A 20306-nucleotide genomic window follows, 5' to 3' on the forward strand; every position below is an offset into this window, starting at 1 on the left:
TCAGCTAAAAAGGAGAGGAAGGAGCTCCATGTGACATTCCTGGATTTGGCTAATGCATATGGTTCAGTGCCACATGAACTACTTTGGGCAGCATTTGATTTTTTCAGTGTACCGATGACAATAACAAATTTAGTGAAAGCCTATTTTGGAGATTTGCAATTCAGTTTTTCAACTTCAGAATTCAGCACTACATGGCAATGCCTAGAGGTTGGAATAATGGCAGGATGCACCATTTCTCCACTGGCTTTTACCATGGCAATGGAAGTAATCATTAGGGCATCAAAATGGGTAGTAGGAGGAGAGCGCTTGGCTTCTGGAATGCGACTACCACCAATTCGAGCATACATGGATGACATGACAACCATGACTACAACAGTAGCCTGCACTGATTATTGGGCAAATTAACCAATAACATTGAATGGGCACGAATGCAATTCAAGCCCACTAAATCAAGGAGCATCTCTATAATTAAAGGCAAAGTAGTAGATAAAACATTCTTCATTAATGGTGAGGCAATACCAACAGTGTCTGAGAAGCCAGTGAAAAGTCTTGGGAGATGGTACGACGGGGATCTAAAGGACACAGTTCGTGTGGGAGAAGTTAGACAACAAGCAGTGGAAGGGTTGAAGAGCATAGACAGCTGCGCTCTACCAGGTAAACTAAAACTCTGGTGCTTTCAGTTTGGTCTACTGCCGAGGTTGCTGTGGCCACTGACTGTGTACGAGGTTTCTTTGACAACAGTAGAGAAGCTGGAAGCTTTAATCAGTTCATACATCAGGAAATGGTTGGGAGTTCCACGCTGCCTCAGCAGAGTGGGACTTTATGGTAAAGGAATACTGCAGCTACCAGTCTCTGCTCTAACCGAGGAGTTTAAGTGCGCCAAGGTCAGACTGGAAATGACTTTAGTAGAGTCACGCGATAAATGCGTAAGGGAGGCAGCACCTGTGTTGAAAACTGGAAGAAAGTGTGCGGCAAAGAAAGCTGTGGAAGATGCAAAGGCTGCCCTTCGAATTGGTGATATCATGGGGCAAGTTCAGCATGGAAGAGGGGGTCTTGGTTTCAGTTCAACTCCTCCTACATGGCGCAAGGCGGCCCCAGCTCAAAGGAGGAAGCTGGTAGTCAATGAGGTGCAAAAGCAGGAGGAGAGGATGAGGTGTATAAAGGCCATTTCCCAGGCCAAGCAGGGAGAATGGATGAGATGGGAGAGTGTGGAACAACGCAAGATTGGCTGGAAAGACCTATGGTCAATGGAACAGAGCAGGATCAGTTTCCTCATCAGGTCAACATATGATGTTCTCCCATCACCACAGAACCTAAACCTCTGGGTAGGAGAGGATCCCTCATGTCCTTTGTGTTCATCACCTGCAACATTAAGGCACATTTTGACAGGATGTAAGGTGGCTCTTAGCCAAGGACGGTTTACTTGGCGCCATGACCAGGTGCTGCGATGTTTGGCCTTAGCATTGGAAGTCAAGCGTAACATGACCAATAAGTTGTCACCTGTTCCATCAAAACATTACACACAAAAGACAACATTCCTCCGCCCAGGAGAGCAACCACCAAGAAAAGGTGTTAAAACCAATTCTCGCCCAGGACAACTGGAAGCTGCTAGAGACTGGAAAATGCTGGCAGATGTTGGTCAACGGCTTATTTTTCCACCTGAGATTGCCACCACTAACCTTCGACCAGATATTGTCTTGTGGTCTGGATCAGCACGCCTTGTTCACCTGGTAGAGTTAACAGTGCCATGGGAGGATGCTGTAGATGAGGCGTATGAGAGGAAGAAACTGCGGTATGCTCAACTAGCCACTGAAGCGGAACAGCGAGGATGGAGAGTTCGGGTTTACCCAGTGGAAGTGGGTTGTCGAGGATTTGTGGCACACTCTACAACCCGGTTTCTCAGAGACGTCGGATTCAGTGGCCAAGAGTTGCGTCGCACAGTGAAGAACTTATCTGAAGCAGCAGAGAGGAGCAGCAACTGGCTGTGGTTGAGACGGAAAGATTCTGGCTGGGGACAGGTAAGTAAGCTGGGCTGAGTTGAGTGGGGGACGGAGGGGGGTGATGCTGGGACGCCAGAATCACCGTCGAGCCCTCTTGAGGTGTCATGGGCTAGTCGACGAAACACTGAGGATGGAAGGTGCCCACTTGAAAACCCCAGAGATGTACCCTACTTAGCTCAATCCAGACGGTTGTCATGCTGATGCGCTGGGGAGGCCGCACTTTGGTTGATCCCCGGAGCCAGCATCGCAGCCGTTGTGTGTGCTGATGCGCCAGGGAGGCAAAATAAGCTGATCCCTGGAGCCAGCATTACACTTCAGCCATTAACACCAGACAGAAGGATATCTACATCACCATATGGAAGGAAACGTAAATGGATGGAGACACATATGGATCACATTAGTTTACTGTAAAGCTACGTCTTAGTTGGTGCTTATCTTGGCGAGAGCCGAGTTCAAATCAGCATGAAGTTTTAACATCTACTCTCGTGTAATGGAAATCATTAGCAACAACTTACCTACACCCTAACCCGCTAATTTCAAAGTAGGCACTTTGAATGACAGGTGCTGCAGCTGGCAAATGAAAGTGCACAGTCGGCACAGGTCTTGATGATTGACAGTCATTTAAATAAATGAGAGCATTCTACCACTGCTTCAGTCAACGAGATCTGTCAGAACAGGATGAAATCTGACAGTGAAACTAAGTAGCCTACTAAGGGACCACTGAGATGACTGACAGCGACATCTAGCCAATCAGAGCGGAACGGAGATGGGACAGACAGCAAGTACAAAAATTACACAAACTAGAGATGATTTCTAAATTATTGTTTTTGGTAAGAAAGTAAAAAATTGCCAGTGGTTTTACGAATATTTATCCTATGTAAATTTATTTCACTCCTATTTTTTGGGACACCTAATTATAGGTGTCCATTAAAAATGTTAAATTTTACTACCACATTGTGCTAAACTGGCTGGATCGCACGCTTTTTCAAATATCCATTTTACTTTCATGTTCACAATCCATTTTAGATATCTAACTATATAGTCAGCACTCGGATATACTACACTCAGATGCACGTCAGTCGCGTTTTACCGTCCTTGTATTAAGAAACAAATCAATTTCCATTATATATATATATATATATATATATATATATATATATATATATATATATATATATATAACAAATTAATGCACTTACCCGTCACATGTGATTTCCGACTCTGTCACCAGTTTTCTGATACAAAGCCATCTCTTCAGTGTTAAAATTTATTTGATTGTCCGTCACAGCCCTTGTTTTTTTCCCCTCAAATCAGTTTGTCTTTATTTGTGCAGTTACACAGAGCTTCCTCCAGTTTCACATGACGAAAATGCAGAAAAAACAAAGCAAACGAGACAAGCTATGGTAATGTAAAACAGTTATTCATTTAACAGTTCTAGATACTGTGATGCATTTTTTAAAATCTGTGATCTTTAGTTGCTTTTATGCATTTGTATTTGCAACTGAACTGTATTGAGCACTATATTCTGCAATGTTGAATACTGACTTTGGATACTGTTTTAATTTTGGAAACTGTTTTTTTTATCTTTTGCTAAATTGCATTGCCTTTACATTTTACGCAGTCCTGTGCATGGGTAACATTTTGATTTAATTTTGCATTAATGAGGAATTTTACATACTGTTACAATATGTTTTATTATGTACTGTATTACAGTCCAAATGTCCACAGTCGCCTCTTTTGGCATGTGATACTACTTTGGTTGAAAAAGTCAAAATTTTATAGGGTCAGATATGTGAGTGCTGACTGCATAACCAGGAGAGAACTTTTTTTCCATTCTTTCTCCTGTGCACTTTCACAGTCTTTTTTCCTTATCCATGCAGTGAAAGAAGTCATTTGAATCTTGAAGTCTGTAAAGCTCCAGGTTTGCAATGCCACTCTGACTTCCCCTGGCCCTAAATAATGAATCAAGCGAGAAACAAAAGATTAGCTGGTTTAGGATGATGAGAGTAATTGGAAAGGTCACTCTGCATTATGATAGTTTGACAAGTAGGATCTAATATATAGTGCCGATTAATTACTATGATATGGAAGAATGCACTTAGTGATTCAAAATGTGTTCTTATTAAGCATTCCTGTGAGGGGCGATTTGTATGAATTTGCAAATCCACCATCACCACTGCAACCGCTAATGTCTCATAATAAACCATTTGTGTTAAGGAAACCCTTTGTGCAGAATCTAACGGCACCCTCTTTAACCTGTGACCTAAGAAGGCTGCCTTTGACTTTTTGCTTTCCAGATCACAAGACCTAACTCTGGGAGGTACTGGCTTCATACTTGGTGCTCAGATGTTTGTGATTGTCTCGGTCAAGTTCGATCTTTCTATTGTAGGTACCTAAATGTGAACTTGTGACTCTGGCACCCAGTACAATAAAGCCACTTCCCCAGCAGATGAAATGCTGTAAGAGTACAAACCAAATGCAAAGCTCGATCTAAGATGGCAGGTCGAACTGTCAACAGCAGATGTGCTCAGAGGTCATTAGCGTTCCTAATAACCCCAGTAATTGAGGAATCCTGCCGATCCGTGGGATGCAAAAAGGCAATTTGTTTTTCAGCTGGAAGCAATTGCCAGTTGCTGCACTAATTAGGTGAACGACGGAGTATAAACAAAGGAGCTTGGTTAGTCTTAGCAGGTATATTGCATTTAGCGGCATCTACACCAAATTCCAATTACTATTCATTGCAGGCCCACAGGGATAATCATCTTATCAAGCATCTATAATAGTTACTCAATGAAGTTCGAAACTATCGTGGTGTCAGTCTCTTTGGCAGAATCTCAACTTTCTTGTTCTGAAAATTAACAGTGCTGATACATGAGCAGTTGGTCTGTTTAAAAGCTCTTTAAAGGTAATGTCGTAAGGCACCAGGGGAGATATTTTAATGTAGGGTCAGAATGGTTTCTTTAGACAAAAAGTGAGGAAACTGCCATTTGAGTCTTAGTACATGAAAAAGCAGTGTTGCACCTCACAGTTTCACCTCGTGTTTTTCATGGCTGCAAAGGTAACACCATTCTGAAAATTCAAAAAATAAACATATAGCACACAGCACATGTAATTGGACTGCCACATCAGTTTTGCACCTTTGGTTGGTGACCACAGAAAGACAGCTTGTGTCTGGAGACATGGTTTCTGTTTGTGGTGCACTGCTGTTTTCTGGATGTTTCTATTTTTTCCTTGCCTGCCCTTTGCTATAGCCAGTGCCATGCCCTCGCAATCAAGCGCCTGTGCTGGAGACCGTGTGTGGGCAGAGCAGGCCACGGAGATGACGGTGGGGACAGTGTGTGGTTACAGCTGGCCAGCGCAGGAGTCGACCACTGCATGAAGATATTTAATGTCAACAGACTGTTTAGCTTAACAGATGGCACTACCTACCTCTCTTAGCATGTTGTTTAGTGCTTCTGATCATTAACACAAATAGAGGTGCTTGTTCAGTGGATTCAGTGGAATACAGGGGGTGGGTAATGTGACACCAATCAGACTGCCTTAACCCTTTGCGGTCCATTGTCGGACCTGGTCTGACATTGCAATTATTCCTATTAGGTCCATTGTCGGACCCTGTCCGACATCATTATAGAAACGCGAAAAACGGGTTTCTAGTCATTTTTTCCCCGGAAAAAGCCGAGAAAACCATTCACTGGCCGAGTGGGAGCGACAGGAGCCGAGACAAGTCGAAAAAAAAAAAAAAGCGTATCTCATGAATAGTCATACATGGCCCTGGTATCACATAACGGGGCGGTCATAAGTAAACAAGCTGGCTGATAGTGCATCAGCGCACAGAGAACACGGACATTTGCAGAGCTTTTTTGAGATGTTATAGCAGGGGTGCCCAATCCTGGTCCTGGAGGGCCGATGCCCTCCTGGTTTTTGTTCAAACTGTACACTAAATTGATTAATTGGACCAATTAAGCTTCTAATAAGGGCTTGATTGGTCCAATTAAGTAATTTAGGGCACAGTTGCAACAAAAGCCAGGAGGGACATCGGCCCTCCAGGACCAGGATTGGGCACCCCTGTGTTATAGTAATAAAATAATGACTTGGATCGCATTATTGAGGAATTTGGTGATAAAACGAGTGATCAGGAGATGATTGTACGACTATTATTATTATTATTATTTATTTCTTACATAGGTGAAAGGGTGAGGCGGGGCTGGAGATGCCTAGTGAGTGCTTTGTTGTTATGCAGGGCCTTTTAAACCCGTTTGACTGGTGGAAAAAAATACTTTTAAACAGCGCGTCTAAAATTAACTGCGCGTGTGAAAATAAATTGGACCTGACGTGCCTGACACGCACTTAATAAATGGATTGCGAAGGGATAAACTGTTTACCTTGTGCTCCAGTTCACACATGAATGATAAGGATGTTTGGGATCCTCAGAGCATCTAGTGCTCATGGCTTCACGTCACCAGCTAGTGCTGAAAAATGGGTTGTTTTACTGCTTACACGATTACTCATGCAGATGTAACACCTCAACCACCTTGTCAAATGGTTTGGTTTAATAATAAAAAGTAGCAATACAAATTATTATTACATAAACGTTTCTTCAAAGAATTATGTATCTATATTTTATAGTGACTGAAAAAATAATTCCACAAATCTTACCTGTTGTGGACTTCTATTCATTGTATTTGCTCAGATGTCCATGTTTGAAAGAAACAAAGATTATTGTAAACATGTATTAAAAAATAATACTAATCATGATATCTGGTGCCACACTTGGTTACCAAAACCTCTGTTTGACATTGCTACTTTCACATAGTGTTGCACTTGCTTGGTCATTTCCCCTGGAGAGTGAAACTGTCCCAATCCCCTTTATGGCTTATTTCCTGTCAATATTCTATCATCTGCTTCTCTTATTTACTGGCATGCTAAGACCGTCGTAGTAATAGGTATCATGTTTTAAAATGAAGATACATTTAACATGTGTTTCTTTCAAAGCTGCACATTTGAGATCGATGTAGCTTATGGAAGTGCAAAAGATTGATGGAATGATGTTGTTAGTTACAACTACTTTAAAAGCAAACAGCTACACCGTTCATTACCATTATAAAATGAAAGCTTGTTATCTTTGATGCTCATTTGTGTGTAAATCGAGGGCACTCGTGTTCCAATTTTATTCTATTGTTAAAAAAAACTACAACCACAAAAAAAACACTTGATAACCTCAAAGAAAACGCACCCACTCACCACTTTTAGGTCCCTTTTGTATCGTAGACAGAAGATTGACACATGAAGGCATAGTACTAGAAGAAGGATTAAGTAATCCCTCGAAATTATCAAATGTATTTTAAATGAATCTCTTGAGTTCTTTGGACATGCATGAATTGATAATAGGATTTGAGGATTAAAGCAGAAGGTTGCCAACGGGTTATTTGATATAACAGTAAAGTGAGAACACAAGGAGACCTTTATTCCCCTTGAGATAGTGATTCTCAAAAGAGTCAAGCATTTGCATCTCATTCCAGCCTTACAATGAAATTGAACTACAGTATGTATATATTCTGGTTGTTTTCCAATTACTTTTTGTATATCCTTTTTACCTGAGGTACTGTCATTTGACATAGATGGATTTGTAAAGCCTGGAATTGTGTTACATTTAATGTATCGATGAGAAGAGATTATTTATTTATTTTAAAGATTTATACCCCCCTCTCAGACCCTTAATTTCCTGTATTTGGAGAGTACTTCAAAACTGACAAACACACACCAATTGGCTGAGGATCATTTATTTGGTGTACTCTACATGCATTGCACAGTGCTAACCAGTAATTAATGTTTACAGTAGTTAATTGTAGCTCACAAATAAAACTATAATGCATAGACATGTTTATACAATATTTTACCAGTTTCTTCCATCATTACATTTTTTTATTGACACATTTACAACGAGTAGTCACTCAAAATGCAGAAATTATTTTTTTTTTGTCTTTTCATAATAGCATATCATGAAACAAATCTCAAGTAGGGGTGTACAGAGACCCCACTGCTCATATTCCTCAACCAGTACTTACGAATATGGAGACTTTAACTTGGGTACCCGTCACCGGAAGTGTATTTATTTATTGTAATGGAGAGGTGCTTGTTACCAAAAAAAGGTCAGACGTTTTTTAGAAAGTAGATCGTTGGGAATTTGATTACTGCAGCAGTGCTCGCAAACAATAATGCCCTATTGGAACCAAGACATGATTCAATGCATTTTATGACATAGATTATTTTTTTCCCCTTAATACAAATAATAACAAAATTACCTGATTGTCATACTCATTACGAATATTTGTTTGTACTTGTTGCTCGGCACAGGCGTAATCTCAAGGGCCTAATCTCTATGTGTGTAAAATATGTGTATTAACTATGACTGTATGATTAGGTCCTTGGTGATACTGACACCTATGTTGCTGACAGCGTAACTGCTTTTCTGCACAGTGTGACCTAGCAGCGGTGGGACTCAAGTATTTTAAGATTTACAAACAGCAGCTGCATGTCAATACATGTTAGTTATTTCAGTATTCATGAGACACAATCCAATTTCCCCTCTATAATGAGATTCAGAGGAGCTTTCAAGGGGGCCCTGGAGTTTTTGTAATCTTGGAAAAAAAAAATAGAACCTGCTCCAAAAATATAAGCCATAGACAACTAGTGTAGTTTACAATTCATAAGTTTATATACACCTCAAATTTGTATGAGGGTTGAATTTCTGCACACCATTTCTCTAATACCAATAGGTGCATTTTAGTTAACCATCAACTTGTAGTCATATTCTGCAGTAAATAATCAATAAAACAGATGAAAACAGGTTATTTAAGTTGAGAGACAAAGACACGCATTAGATTGACGGTCTGCCTCGTTCTCAGTTACATGGTAACTGAGATGTAAATCTGAGGTTGGAAGTGACTCTGCAGCAGCAGTTGTGATGCATAGATCACCCCCTAGTCTCTAATTCGCTTTGGATAAAAGCGTCTGCTAAATGACTAAATAATAGTAAACTTGACATGGATTCTGTCATACTAAAGCCCATGTGGGTGAGTGGTAATGGGACATCAGTTTTACTTAAATAGACTAATTCATAACAAATACAATTCCACAGTTGGAGAGCAACTGTCTGTGTTAAATCACAGAACCATTGCCTCAGGATGGAAGATCCCTCATTGACGGGCACTAACGCTTAAATATAAACTGATAGAGAGACGTTATTATTGTTGTAATAATGTGGTTAGTATGACATACATAGTGGAATATTACTTTCTGAATACAGCCCTTAGATCTAAATGAAAACAGATACTACATATTGCAACATATTACGTCTTGTTATGAGATTTTCTCAAATGTGATGCCTAATTCTATTTTACATCCATTGAAACAATTTAGTATCCTTGTATAACCTTGTTTCAAAATGTGTAATACTCATGTATTTTTAAAGTCATATTTTTTTTTTTTTTACTGTAGAGCACTAGTACACTTCTACACATAATACGTATAGGTATGCATGAATATGGGTATCGTGTAGGCGATTTGATTAAGCTGGTCTGTAACTACACCAGAATCTTCTGCCAGCATGAATTGTCAGAATGGTTTGTTTAGTAAAGGCCAGGGCATTGTTTACAGTCCCTGATTGCTCCAACCCCCCCTGGGTCACAGGCCTCATTATTACCTGCTATGAAGTAACTAAAAAAACGATTCCACTGTATAGACTACCAGAGGTCAGGTGCAAAGGATGAGGGTGTTCTAAGAGTTTATTAAGAGAGGCTGTACCCTTGCTGAGGTACCATTAGGTCATGCAAAAATGCCTCAAGTCTACTCCCTTCCTCTGGGTATATGGTGAAAATGTATTCATAAACACAGTTTTAGTTGGCATGCAGAAAGGTATTCAGCAAGTATTAATGCGTGTATGTATATGAAGAACATAGCAAGTTGGTCTGGGGTATATGATCCTGTAGTGAGGAGTAACAAGGGTGGTTATGGATGCTCCCCCAAGGTACACAGTGTGCCCCCTTGATAATGTATGTGTATGATACTACCATCTGAGGATAGATAACAAAAAATCAAATGACTGCCTATTGTGAACTAGCCTTCATAGTACATCCCAAAGCAACCTGACATGTCTGATAGACATGGGTTTCTGAACTGGGTGTAAACTTTCATACTGTATATAATGAAGCAGCACCTTTAGCTGCTTTCTACCCACTGCCTCACATTACCAACATCAACATACATTTTAATAGTATAGATTTTCACCTTGGACTAAATACTTTCCATTTGTAATAGTCACAAAACCCTACACTCCTTTTCTGAATCATTTTTCATTTGACCATTAGGAAGAGGGAAGACACAAACAGCAGACCTCTCGTGGAAGAAACTGCTCGACTTGCGACTGAGCTTGATTTGTGACAGCAAGCTTGTAGCTTACTGCTTCATTTGGGAGTTTATGGCTACTGCTGAAGGAAAGAAAGAATATTGTTGAATGGATTGCCTGGTCAAAGTGCAGTGGATTGCATAGGGAGCATTATAAGATAGAACGTGATGACATGAGCGTGAAATATTGGCAGCTGCAGTGCCGGGGCGAGCGCAGCCAAATCAAGGATAGGACAAACCAGTCGCCTGAACCGTTCGATTGTGCGATCCCATGATTCAATGCGCGTATCCATGATTCGTTGCACATAACACTACAGGCGCCATTATTGCGCCATTAAATATGTTTTTATAGTGGGGTATGTCACCTTATCTCCATGGATACAGGAGAGCGCCACCTGGCCTTGTGGCTGCCACGACACACCACCCAAGAGAGCTGCCTTAATTAAGGTCTGCCCACACCCGGTGTCCACTAGTGCATGGGTTTTCACCTTTCCCAAAACCGCATTAACAATACAAGGCCCCTCCTGACCATTTCCCCTCGCTTACCCGCTTCTGATGTCCAATTACACGTTGCCACGTCACACGCCATTGCCGAAGGGATGGTGTCCCTGTTGGTTGCATCTAAAACAGGTGGGCGGGAAGGAGGGAACATTGGTCAAATATCTGTCCCGTTGCTGGTTTAGTGCTGGCCCTCGGCAACAGCTCTGGAATCGTGTTAGCCGTCTATTGTGGTGTAACAAAACAAGACGATTACACACAGACAAACAAACAAAAAACACTTACGATACTACTTTCTTTTTATAGAGGTCTCTCACCGTCCTTCTCAGTTTGCCTTTAAAAACCAAATGTGAAGGAGTAGATTGCGATTCTCCATCCCATTTTATGCTATCACGCATGACCTCTTAGTAAACGAGTGCAGCTGTCTCTACAATCTGCAGCTGCTACGTCGTTTCCCTTCCGGGTCAATACGTTCCTGCTTCCAGACTGACCGTCTTCCCGACCCTGGGAAAGAACTGTCAGGCCAGCCTGTCCAAAGAACTCTACTTTCGCTGCTTAGCGCCCTCACAGGCCGGGAGGGAGATTTACAATCAAGATTCATTATATTTCTGTCACAGTCATCCTCCGCCGTCATTTTCTGCTGCCTCGCCTTTGGGGCCATCATCACGGGTGCTGTTGGTAATGTGGGCTGGATCGCCAGACCAACCCTCTCAATCAGCGCCGTATACCGTTCCTCTCTCCTTCTCTCTGCAGTCTCATGGCTGCTGTCTAGCTCTGCCAGCAGTGCGGATAGTGTTGCGCGGTCCATCCCAGAGCTACGGTACACTAAACCGGGTCAGTGGTTTAGTGTACAGTAGCTCCGCCCCCTTTCTAGATGGCCGACTTCCACCAAACTCTGAGAATGAATTGTCGGGCCAACCAGTCCAAGGTACTCTGTTCCCTTTACACAGCGCCCACACAGGTTGGGGGGAGATCTACCACCAAGAATCATTCGATCTCTGTCACAGCATCATACTGGAAATGACACTTTGCATTGCTATGTTGCCTGGCATGTTTACCAGACAATGGGCATTAAGATTCAAGCACTGCTGGAGTGAGGCATTGTAGCTACTGTTAGAAGTGTTTGTGCATTGCCTGCTCAATATGGTCCCCATTCCCTTGGTTGGAAATTGGGATAACATTAAATTAGAATATTGACAACCACCATCTGCCAGCTTGCTCACAGCTGCTGCTGTGACCAGGTTCATACTCCCTGAAGGTTAAGTAGACAAAAAAAGGCAAACACAATATCTTTTTCAGTATTTTATTCATAAAAACAGACTTTGCGACAATATGAAAAATTGATCTCATGCAGTATTAGGGTACAAGAAAATGTTTGATAATAGACATGTTGTTTTTTTAATTTTTATATTCTGACAAGTTCCCGTCTATTTTATTTTATTTTTTAAAGCATTTGTTTGTGCACTAACATTGTTTTGAAAACACCACTGGGGCACAGCCTCTTCATAGATTTACAGATTTATATTATTTTTACCGCAGTATAAAATAATGGAAACATTGAATAACTAAGAGTAGTATTTGCTTTGTTTTTTTTATTCTGTGGGGAAACTTTGCAGTTTTAAAAAAGACACGTTCCAATACTGGACAGAGAACTACAGTATCATTAAGACAGATAATGAACTGCATGGTATAAACTTAATAAACTGCACACAGTCAGTATTCACAGACAGTTTACGGACACACACACACTCCTCTCCAACAGTCCTATTCTCTGTAGTGTTTTTTTTGTCTTGCTATCTTAGAATAATATTTCTATAGCAAAATTGTTGTATACATTATATACAATTATAGTCCTCTTCCCTTTAAGAAAACATAAATACATAGAAACCTCCTGCTATGTTGAGTTAAGGAGGCTCAAAACGGTGAATTTGAATTAGTTTAACTTGCAGTGCATTCCAACCAAATGTTCAGTCAAATACCAATACATTGAAACCGATGTCAGGGTTAAGTTATCCATACGTATACCCCACAGTTTAAACCATACATAACAACAATACAAATAAATAAATAAATAAAATAAAAACTTTAAATGAAAAAAATTATGTTTCTTTGGGCCGAACCAAATCAAACCCCGAAAGAGTGTTTATGCGATAATATCGCTAATTTCCATATCGTATTTTCTTTATCACAAAACCAAAACTAGCCATTTCCAATCCGCGAAAGGGGCGGAGAGAAGTTTCGCAGGCGTAGGAGGGTCGCTATGAAGGTCTCTGTGAATAACACACTTTCATGTTTTTTTACAGTGAACAGAAACAGTTCTACAGTACACAGGGTATGCGGTTTGAGAGAGCTGGATTGAATGCATTGTACTGCAGGCCAGCACACCACTGTCTTCTCAGTCTTGCTGCAGTTTCTTTCTCAAACCCTTACATAGCTCCACACTCAATGCCCTTCAAAGAATTAACAGAAGACCTGCAGATCATATTTATTTACTAGCGAAAAAAACTAAACAGTTTAAGAAAATATTTGCCATATTCCAATACTCTCTTCTTAAAGACATCAATGCATGGTAATTTATTTATTTATTTATTTTTAATGTTGAAATATATACAATACTCTTTTCGAATCACAAAACAGATTCGTTGTTGGGGGGTTATCTATACTAAATTAGCCATCACATTTTGGGATCTGCTAATAAACTGGAGAATAACTTGCAGTTTCCAATATTTACTAAAGCCAGAACTTTTCTAAATATCTTTTTTTTTTTTTTTTAAAAGGGACGAAATAAGACACTTTAAAAAATCTGTAAAAGTTCAGAAAATACATTGTACTGTTGGGCCACATTTTAAGTTTCCTCAGTTTGTAGTCCCAACAAGTCAAATGAATAAAAGCAGTGTGTAGATTCTGAAAACGCCACTGGAACCCCAATAACCTTCGTTTTGCTTAGTGTGTGAATAGTTGCAGTGCACTGCATGGTGACACAAGACATCCACACACTGTATGATGGGAGAGACCCATACTGCTCTAATCATGAAAGTATGTTGTGGTGCGATGACGGTAAATATCTACCTCATAGCACAATCTCTCTACTGTACAATATATAGATACAGATACTGTATATAAATGTGTTGCTTGTAGCATTTTGAGCATTGGAGGTCATAAGAGTAAGCCCAGTTGCTACCTGCCCCCATAATTTAGCAGGCTTTGAGTGAATAACTGAATTTATATTGGAGAAGTCTAAGGTCCTTAGATCTGATATGGGCCATATCTCATTAAAGGGAACACACTTAAGGCCTTATCCAGTCGCTGCTTTGTGCATGAGGCTTATAAGATATTTATAGCTAGGTATGAACATGTAGTTAAAAACGGCAAAATATAAACATTTAAAGCCCTGAAGTTAACAAAAGCATGTGACTAACAAAGTAGAAACGCTAAAAGAAAATAAAACTGAAATCCAGAGGATTGCTCTATTATTGTAGCGTTTCTGTTATTGTTATTAGTCAAAAAAAAAAAAAACTGTTCTGGTTTTAAACATGTTTTATATACGTCATTGTATGCAACAGTAACTCTATTCTGAAATGCTGTTTTTCTTCATTTCCTGTCTGCGGTGTAAATACCTGTCCGCATTTAGACACAGCTCTCTCTGCATCCACAGAGTTTGTTAGAATTAACAGACAGCACCGAGCTAGAGACGGGTTTGTCCTGTGTTTTTTTTATGTATTTTCTGCTCTGTTGGTATATATTTGACTTCCAAATTATTTTACAGGAATGACTGAAGCACTTTTTTAATTTATTTTGGACACTCATTTTAAAATGTAGGTCTAATTTGACTCGGCTGACGGTACTACCAGTTGAAATCCAAAGGTCATCTAAACCCGCCCCGGATGCCCATGTCTACCAATCTGTGAGTAGAGCTCAGTTGTAGGCTGTTGTCAAGTGTCAATCAGTAAATCCTGTTCTGTTCATGAGCTTTCTTTTTTAAATTAAAACAAGCTAACAATCGCATCAGGAACCTGTAACGGTACATATAACTGCACTGGATTTTACTGTAGGGTAAAAGTACACAAAAGACCAGATTTCACGGTTTATAGCATAATAATAACTTTGTTTTCCATCCTGGCAAGTTGAACTCTAAAGAGTTTTCCATCAAAGGAATTGCGATGTACAGTATGGTTTGTAATAAGAATAAGACTGTGTGGAATAAGACACTTTAAAACATTGTCAGGGCTCAAATGTTTTTCCAGTAAGTCGTGTTGATGCATTTTCAATAGCTCAAAATTCAGCTGCCTTTTCCTAAGTATGCTTTATTCCTTTTATCTTCATGTTTTATGAATGTCCTAGTCTACTTTCTAGCACAGTGTAACAAGCCAGTGCTATACATTCCCCACAATGCAGGAATACATTGCTACACAAAAGGTTTTATAATGAGCTTAAGCTGAACCAACCACTGACATTGTGCTCCCCATATTAAGCAACAACATAAAACACAAACACATTAAAAGAATTTGACTCTGAAGGTTCATTTTTATTAGCTGTTCCTCATCAATCAGCTCAGGTGCTCGTCCCTCGGCCATTTTTAAGGTTGTAGTGAACCATTTTTTTTTATAACCCTTTCATTAGCTTTAGCAGAATTTCAGTGTTGATTATTTTGCTGATTTTTTCCACACATTTTCTTTCTCTCACTCAGTGAAGCATGTAGCTTCTCCACCAGTACAGAGCACTGCAGACATTCTTTGAGCAGAGGAGAGGGAGATTTTCCGACTACACTGATTCCAGTGAAAGGTCGGAAAATGATTTTAAAAAGGCCATAAAATGCACCTTTTTTAAATGTAATTATGTACAGTACTTCCTTTCTGAAATGTAACAGATGGTAATCTAAGAAATCTATTTTCTCAATCTTTACCTGGGTAGTTATTTGGATAAAAGTGTGTATTTGGGATATATAGATAGATAGATAGATAGATAGATAGATAGATAGATAGATAGATAGATAGATAGATAGATAGATAGATAGATATTATTGTAACTCTCTCCTCGCTGGTCTCCCTGCTTTGGCTATTCGTCCTCTTCAACTTTTTCTGCTGCTCATCTGCTATTCTCCCAACCCTGCTACTCTCACGCTACCCCTCTGCTTCGCACTCCCCACTGGATACCTATCTCTGCTCGGATCCAATTTAAGACCCTTGCTCTTGCTTATCGCTATCTTCATCATACTGTCCCTTCCCATCTCCAATCCCTCGTGTTTCCTTATATTCCCTCTCGTACCCTCCACTCATCCTCTACTGGCCAACTTGTTATGACTTCTCTTCACTCTCCTTCCATCCGGTTATCCCCAGGACTGTTCAGTCAATGTTAAGAATAACCAGAAAGTTCCAATAAATGAAGAATCTTGCAGTTAAAGTGCACAAAAATGTCTCACAGTATAGATATGTTTCAAAGAAATCTCTTCCTAAACAGAAGTTTAGCTTTAGCCTACTGACACCAAGACACTAATGGTGGCGAAAGATATGTGTTTAACATGTCAACAACTGGCTGAGAGTTTGGGAATTGCACTTGTTTTCAGAATGTAAAAAGGCTGCCACCATGCGCAGTATTCCGGTGAGGCTGTGTCACTTAATGAGCAAAAAATCAGCTTTGACCTTCTCAACTGCATTTAGAGGCAGGAAAACAAGAAACTAAAATCACTATCCATAAAATCACTATCCATATATAATAATAATAAAGTTTTGTAATTGTAACTGGCTGACAAGAGTGTATTTATTGATAATTATTTCATAAGTGGGATATGTCTGCCATTTCATCTTTCATTGGGATTCCAAATCCCATTACCCTGTGATTATACAAAAGGAAGTCAGAAAGCAGCACATACTGTAACTGACAAAAATCCAGAACGTAAAACCTCTTGTCAAATAACAGAATCCCAGACCGCATGTCTCGCTTCTATCCATTTCTTCACTCGGAAGACTTCTCTCCATATACTCTTGTTGGGCCCTGTAGGTATTGCTTAAAAACAAACAAAAAAAAACATACCATACGTCTATCCTTGTTTTACTCACTCCAGACTTTTAATAACGTAGCCAGCAAACAGTTGCAATCTCTTGTATGTTAATCTGATAAGTACATTTGCTTTCCCACAACCTGCTTGGCCATTTGGATCTGCAGTCGGATTCATGAGCTGTAAAGAGACTGTATTTGTATATCCAGGTTTACACAACAATGACCCGAGTGATACAGGGTGCCTTGACTAAAACCAATGGTAAGAACCCAATGGTCTCGGATCCCCTGGAGACACCCTGAGAAAATGAAGGCGAATGGTTTTCAGACATTGAAAAACAACACTGTTGCCAACTGCAATTTTTCAAGGTCTTTAACTAACAATAGTCACTTTGAGTGAACCTCCTATTTATGACAGGAATGTTTTCAGAAATGCATATATATATTTATTAATTATTCACATTTTTGTGTACCTACATTACCTTTTTCTTATATATATATATATATATATATATATATATATATATATATATATATATATGGATGGATGGATGGATGGACAGATAGATAGATAGATAGATAGATTATATACAAACAATCTTCCTCCTTTTGCATCCCTAACAGTATCCAATGTTTAGTAAAATACCCAAGTTTGACAAGTTGACTCATGGTCAAATATACGACAAAACAAAATGAAAAAACATACAAAACACGAAAAACCCTTTAACATAAAAGGCTGACGGTTGTGTCCTCTGTTGCCACAAGCTTGTACATCAGGAGTGGTTATGGGTGATGGCCTTGGCTGTCAGTCCCTCTGTGATTGGAGCGTGCGTCGTGTAGAGAGTACTGGGTCACGTACACAGTTCGTTTTTTGCTGACTACAATATAAGTTCAACAAAAAACAGGGAGCCTCCCCTCTTCCTCCTTTGCTGTTGCTCACAGGCCGGAAACCATGGCCCGGAAGGACGGCTGCACATGCCTGTGCCGAGGGCTGACACTCGGGCTCACTGAAGGGCTGGAGCAGCTGGCGTCCACTCCTCCTATGGAGGGCAGGTAGGCATGGTGCAGAATCGGCAGCTGCAAGGACAGTCTGCGCTGTATGCTGTAGAGATTAGCAGAAAGACAGAGACAGGCAGGTTAAGGAAGGACACAGTTGTGGTTTGGACTTTGTGAATTGAGTGTTAATGAGAGATAAAAATTACGAAGCGTCATCAATCTAGCTCAGTCGGATCTAAACTCTCGTAGCTCATTCGTAATGTACTCTGGGAATGCAGTTTATTGGTGTCCACTGCCCACTGTTAATCACACATTAAAAACTACAAATCCCATACCCAGGCAATTTCACTGATTTATCAGTGCGATGGCTACTCGTTTCCAGACAGTTTGAAAACTTGTCAAACCAAGATGAGGAAAATAACAAATTATTTTCATGTGATTGGAGAGGTTTAGAAAGAAAACCGCGATAAACAATATTCAGATATGTCGACATCTTTACAAGAAATGAACAATGAAGGTACAGGTAGTGCACCGGCGTAGATTTAGCTAGGGACGGTAGGGACATGTCCCTACCAATGTCAAGGGACCGTTGAATTGTCCCTACCAATAATTTTGATAAATCTGAAACGTCTTTTGTCATGTTATTTTATCCGCTCCACAAAGGGTTAACTCTCTCAAGATCCCCTCGTTGCTCCTCCCTCCTCCAAAAAAACAAAAACAAACGCTAATTTGATTGGCTTAGGCACTATGTTCTCAACCTGGGATTTGTAGGTGTTTGGTGGGGTTTTGGGGTGTAATCAGCAGACAAGAAAACTACAAATTCCATAATGCATCACTGTAACACAGACTCAGTGCGCGGATGACGTCAGGGACCAAGCAGAGTGTTCTGTTTTTATTGAGGCGCGAAAGTGAACAAGGACTCGGGAGTTAAAGGTGATTCTCCGGGTTTAAAATAAGGAACATTCTAGTCAATCTTAAACGGTGTATATTGTGCCACATTTTTCACATTTATTTTAAAAAATAAGAACAAATGTACTCAGTTAAATTCTATATTTATTTTGTGTTTGTTGGTTAATGCGTTGTCACATTATTTCAATCCTCCTCCTTCCTCCCTTTGTAACTAACTTACTCCTTGCTTGATATTTTTGTATCGTGTGTGTAAAAAGCGAACACGAACATATATTTGATTGAATGGACAGTGTGACTATCCAGGTGGCTAAATAAACGCTCTATATTATATAGGTAGTCATAAAAAATATATATATTAAAAAGTCAAATTAACCAGGGGGAGGAGATATAAAAATAAATTTCAGTGGGGCGTGAGTAAAAAAGGTTGAGACCCGCTGGCTTAGGCTGGACTCTGGAAAGATGCTCATCTGAAGCTGCCGCTTGCCGGTCAGTCTGATATGAGTGTGAGCCACTGACTGAATGAAAGCCAGGTACCGCGGCTGAAGGTATTGTCAGCTCATCAGCAACATAGTTTGAGAGAATAAACCTACCTACCTACCTAATGGGTAGGTAAGTAGGTTTATTACGTTAGCGACACATTGCTAGCTGCTAACCCCACGTCCTTGGTGGCTAGCTAGCTTGTTTCACAGCTAATCATTATGTGTGTGTGTGTGTGAGAGAGAGAGTGTCAGTGTGCGTGAGCATGTTTTGATATCGTCAACCAACTAACGTTAGCGAATCACTTCAATTTGGCTTTAGGTGACTAAAGCATAATGGCAGCCAAAAAAATAAAGATGGACATAAGGAAGTTTTTTTTTACAAAAAGTCAAAGTGTAAGTAGGAAGATGTTATTAAAGTAATAAACACAATTGATAATGATTCTCATAGCAAATGTAAAAATAATTTACTAATGAAGTTAGCAGAGTCATACTTTCTCTCTGAACAGCATGCATCAATTTATCATTTTATCAGGAGAGTGAAGCAGTGCAACCTGGTAAAAGCAGTACAGAGGCAGGTGGAGCAACAGGGTCGCAGGTGAGGTCTGTAATGGCTTAGTGATAATAAAAGTGAAAGTGTTAGACTCAGTTTTGAGATATATTATTGTTTGAGGCACATTGTGATATGATAGTAGGCTAATGCTGTATAGTAATACTCAGCAAATAAAGTTAGCATAGCCATATATTTTCTCTCTATATGGCATGCATCAATTTATTATTTTATCAGGTGAATGAAGCAATGCACTCAGGTACGAGCAGCAGCACAGACACAGGAGAGGCAGGCAGAGCACGTGAGCGTGCATGTGCTCATGCTTGTAGTGGTAGGGGTAATGGTAGCTTACAGTAAGGCTGGGATAGGTTATAATTCAGGTTATTAGTAATTCTATAGCAGGGATGTCAAACCAGCTTCCAGGAGGGACACTTTATCATAGTGTTTTAAGTGTATACCAGCCAACTTCATGTCAATCAG

General features: G+C 40.0%; 1 protein-coding gene across 2 annotated transcripts in view; it reads right to left on the reverse strand.

Moving 5' to 3' along the window:
* Window positions 1–12202: 12202 nt before the first annotated feature.
* Window positions 12203–20306, reverse strand: part of LOC117399920 (gamma-aminobutyric acid type B receptor subunit 2-like) — a 311468-nt gene continuing 303364 nt past the window's right edge. Inside the window, exon 19 of one of the 2 annotated variants that reach the window (XM_059021519.1) lies at window positions 12203–17997. In XM_059021519.1, the coding sequence (XP_058877502.1) occupies window positions 17832–17997 (166 nt within the window). In that variant the 3' untranslated portion in view covers window positions 12203–17831. The remainder of the gene's footprint in view (window positions 17998–20306) is intronic. The other variant, XM_033999374.3, reaches the window with a different exon arrangement.

The sequence above is a fragment of the Acipenser ruthenus genome, chromosome 4 (genome assembly GCF_902713425.1).
Source record: "Acipenser ruthenus chromosome 4, fAciRut3.2 maternal haplotype, whole genome shotgun sequence".
NCBI classification, from domain to species: domain Eukaryota; kingdom Metazoa; phylum Chordata; class Actinopteri; order Acipenseriformes; family Acipenseridae; genus Acipenser; species Acipenser ruthenus.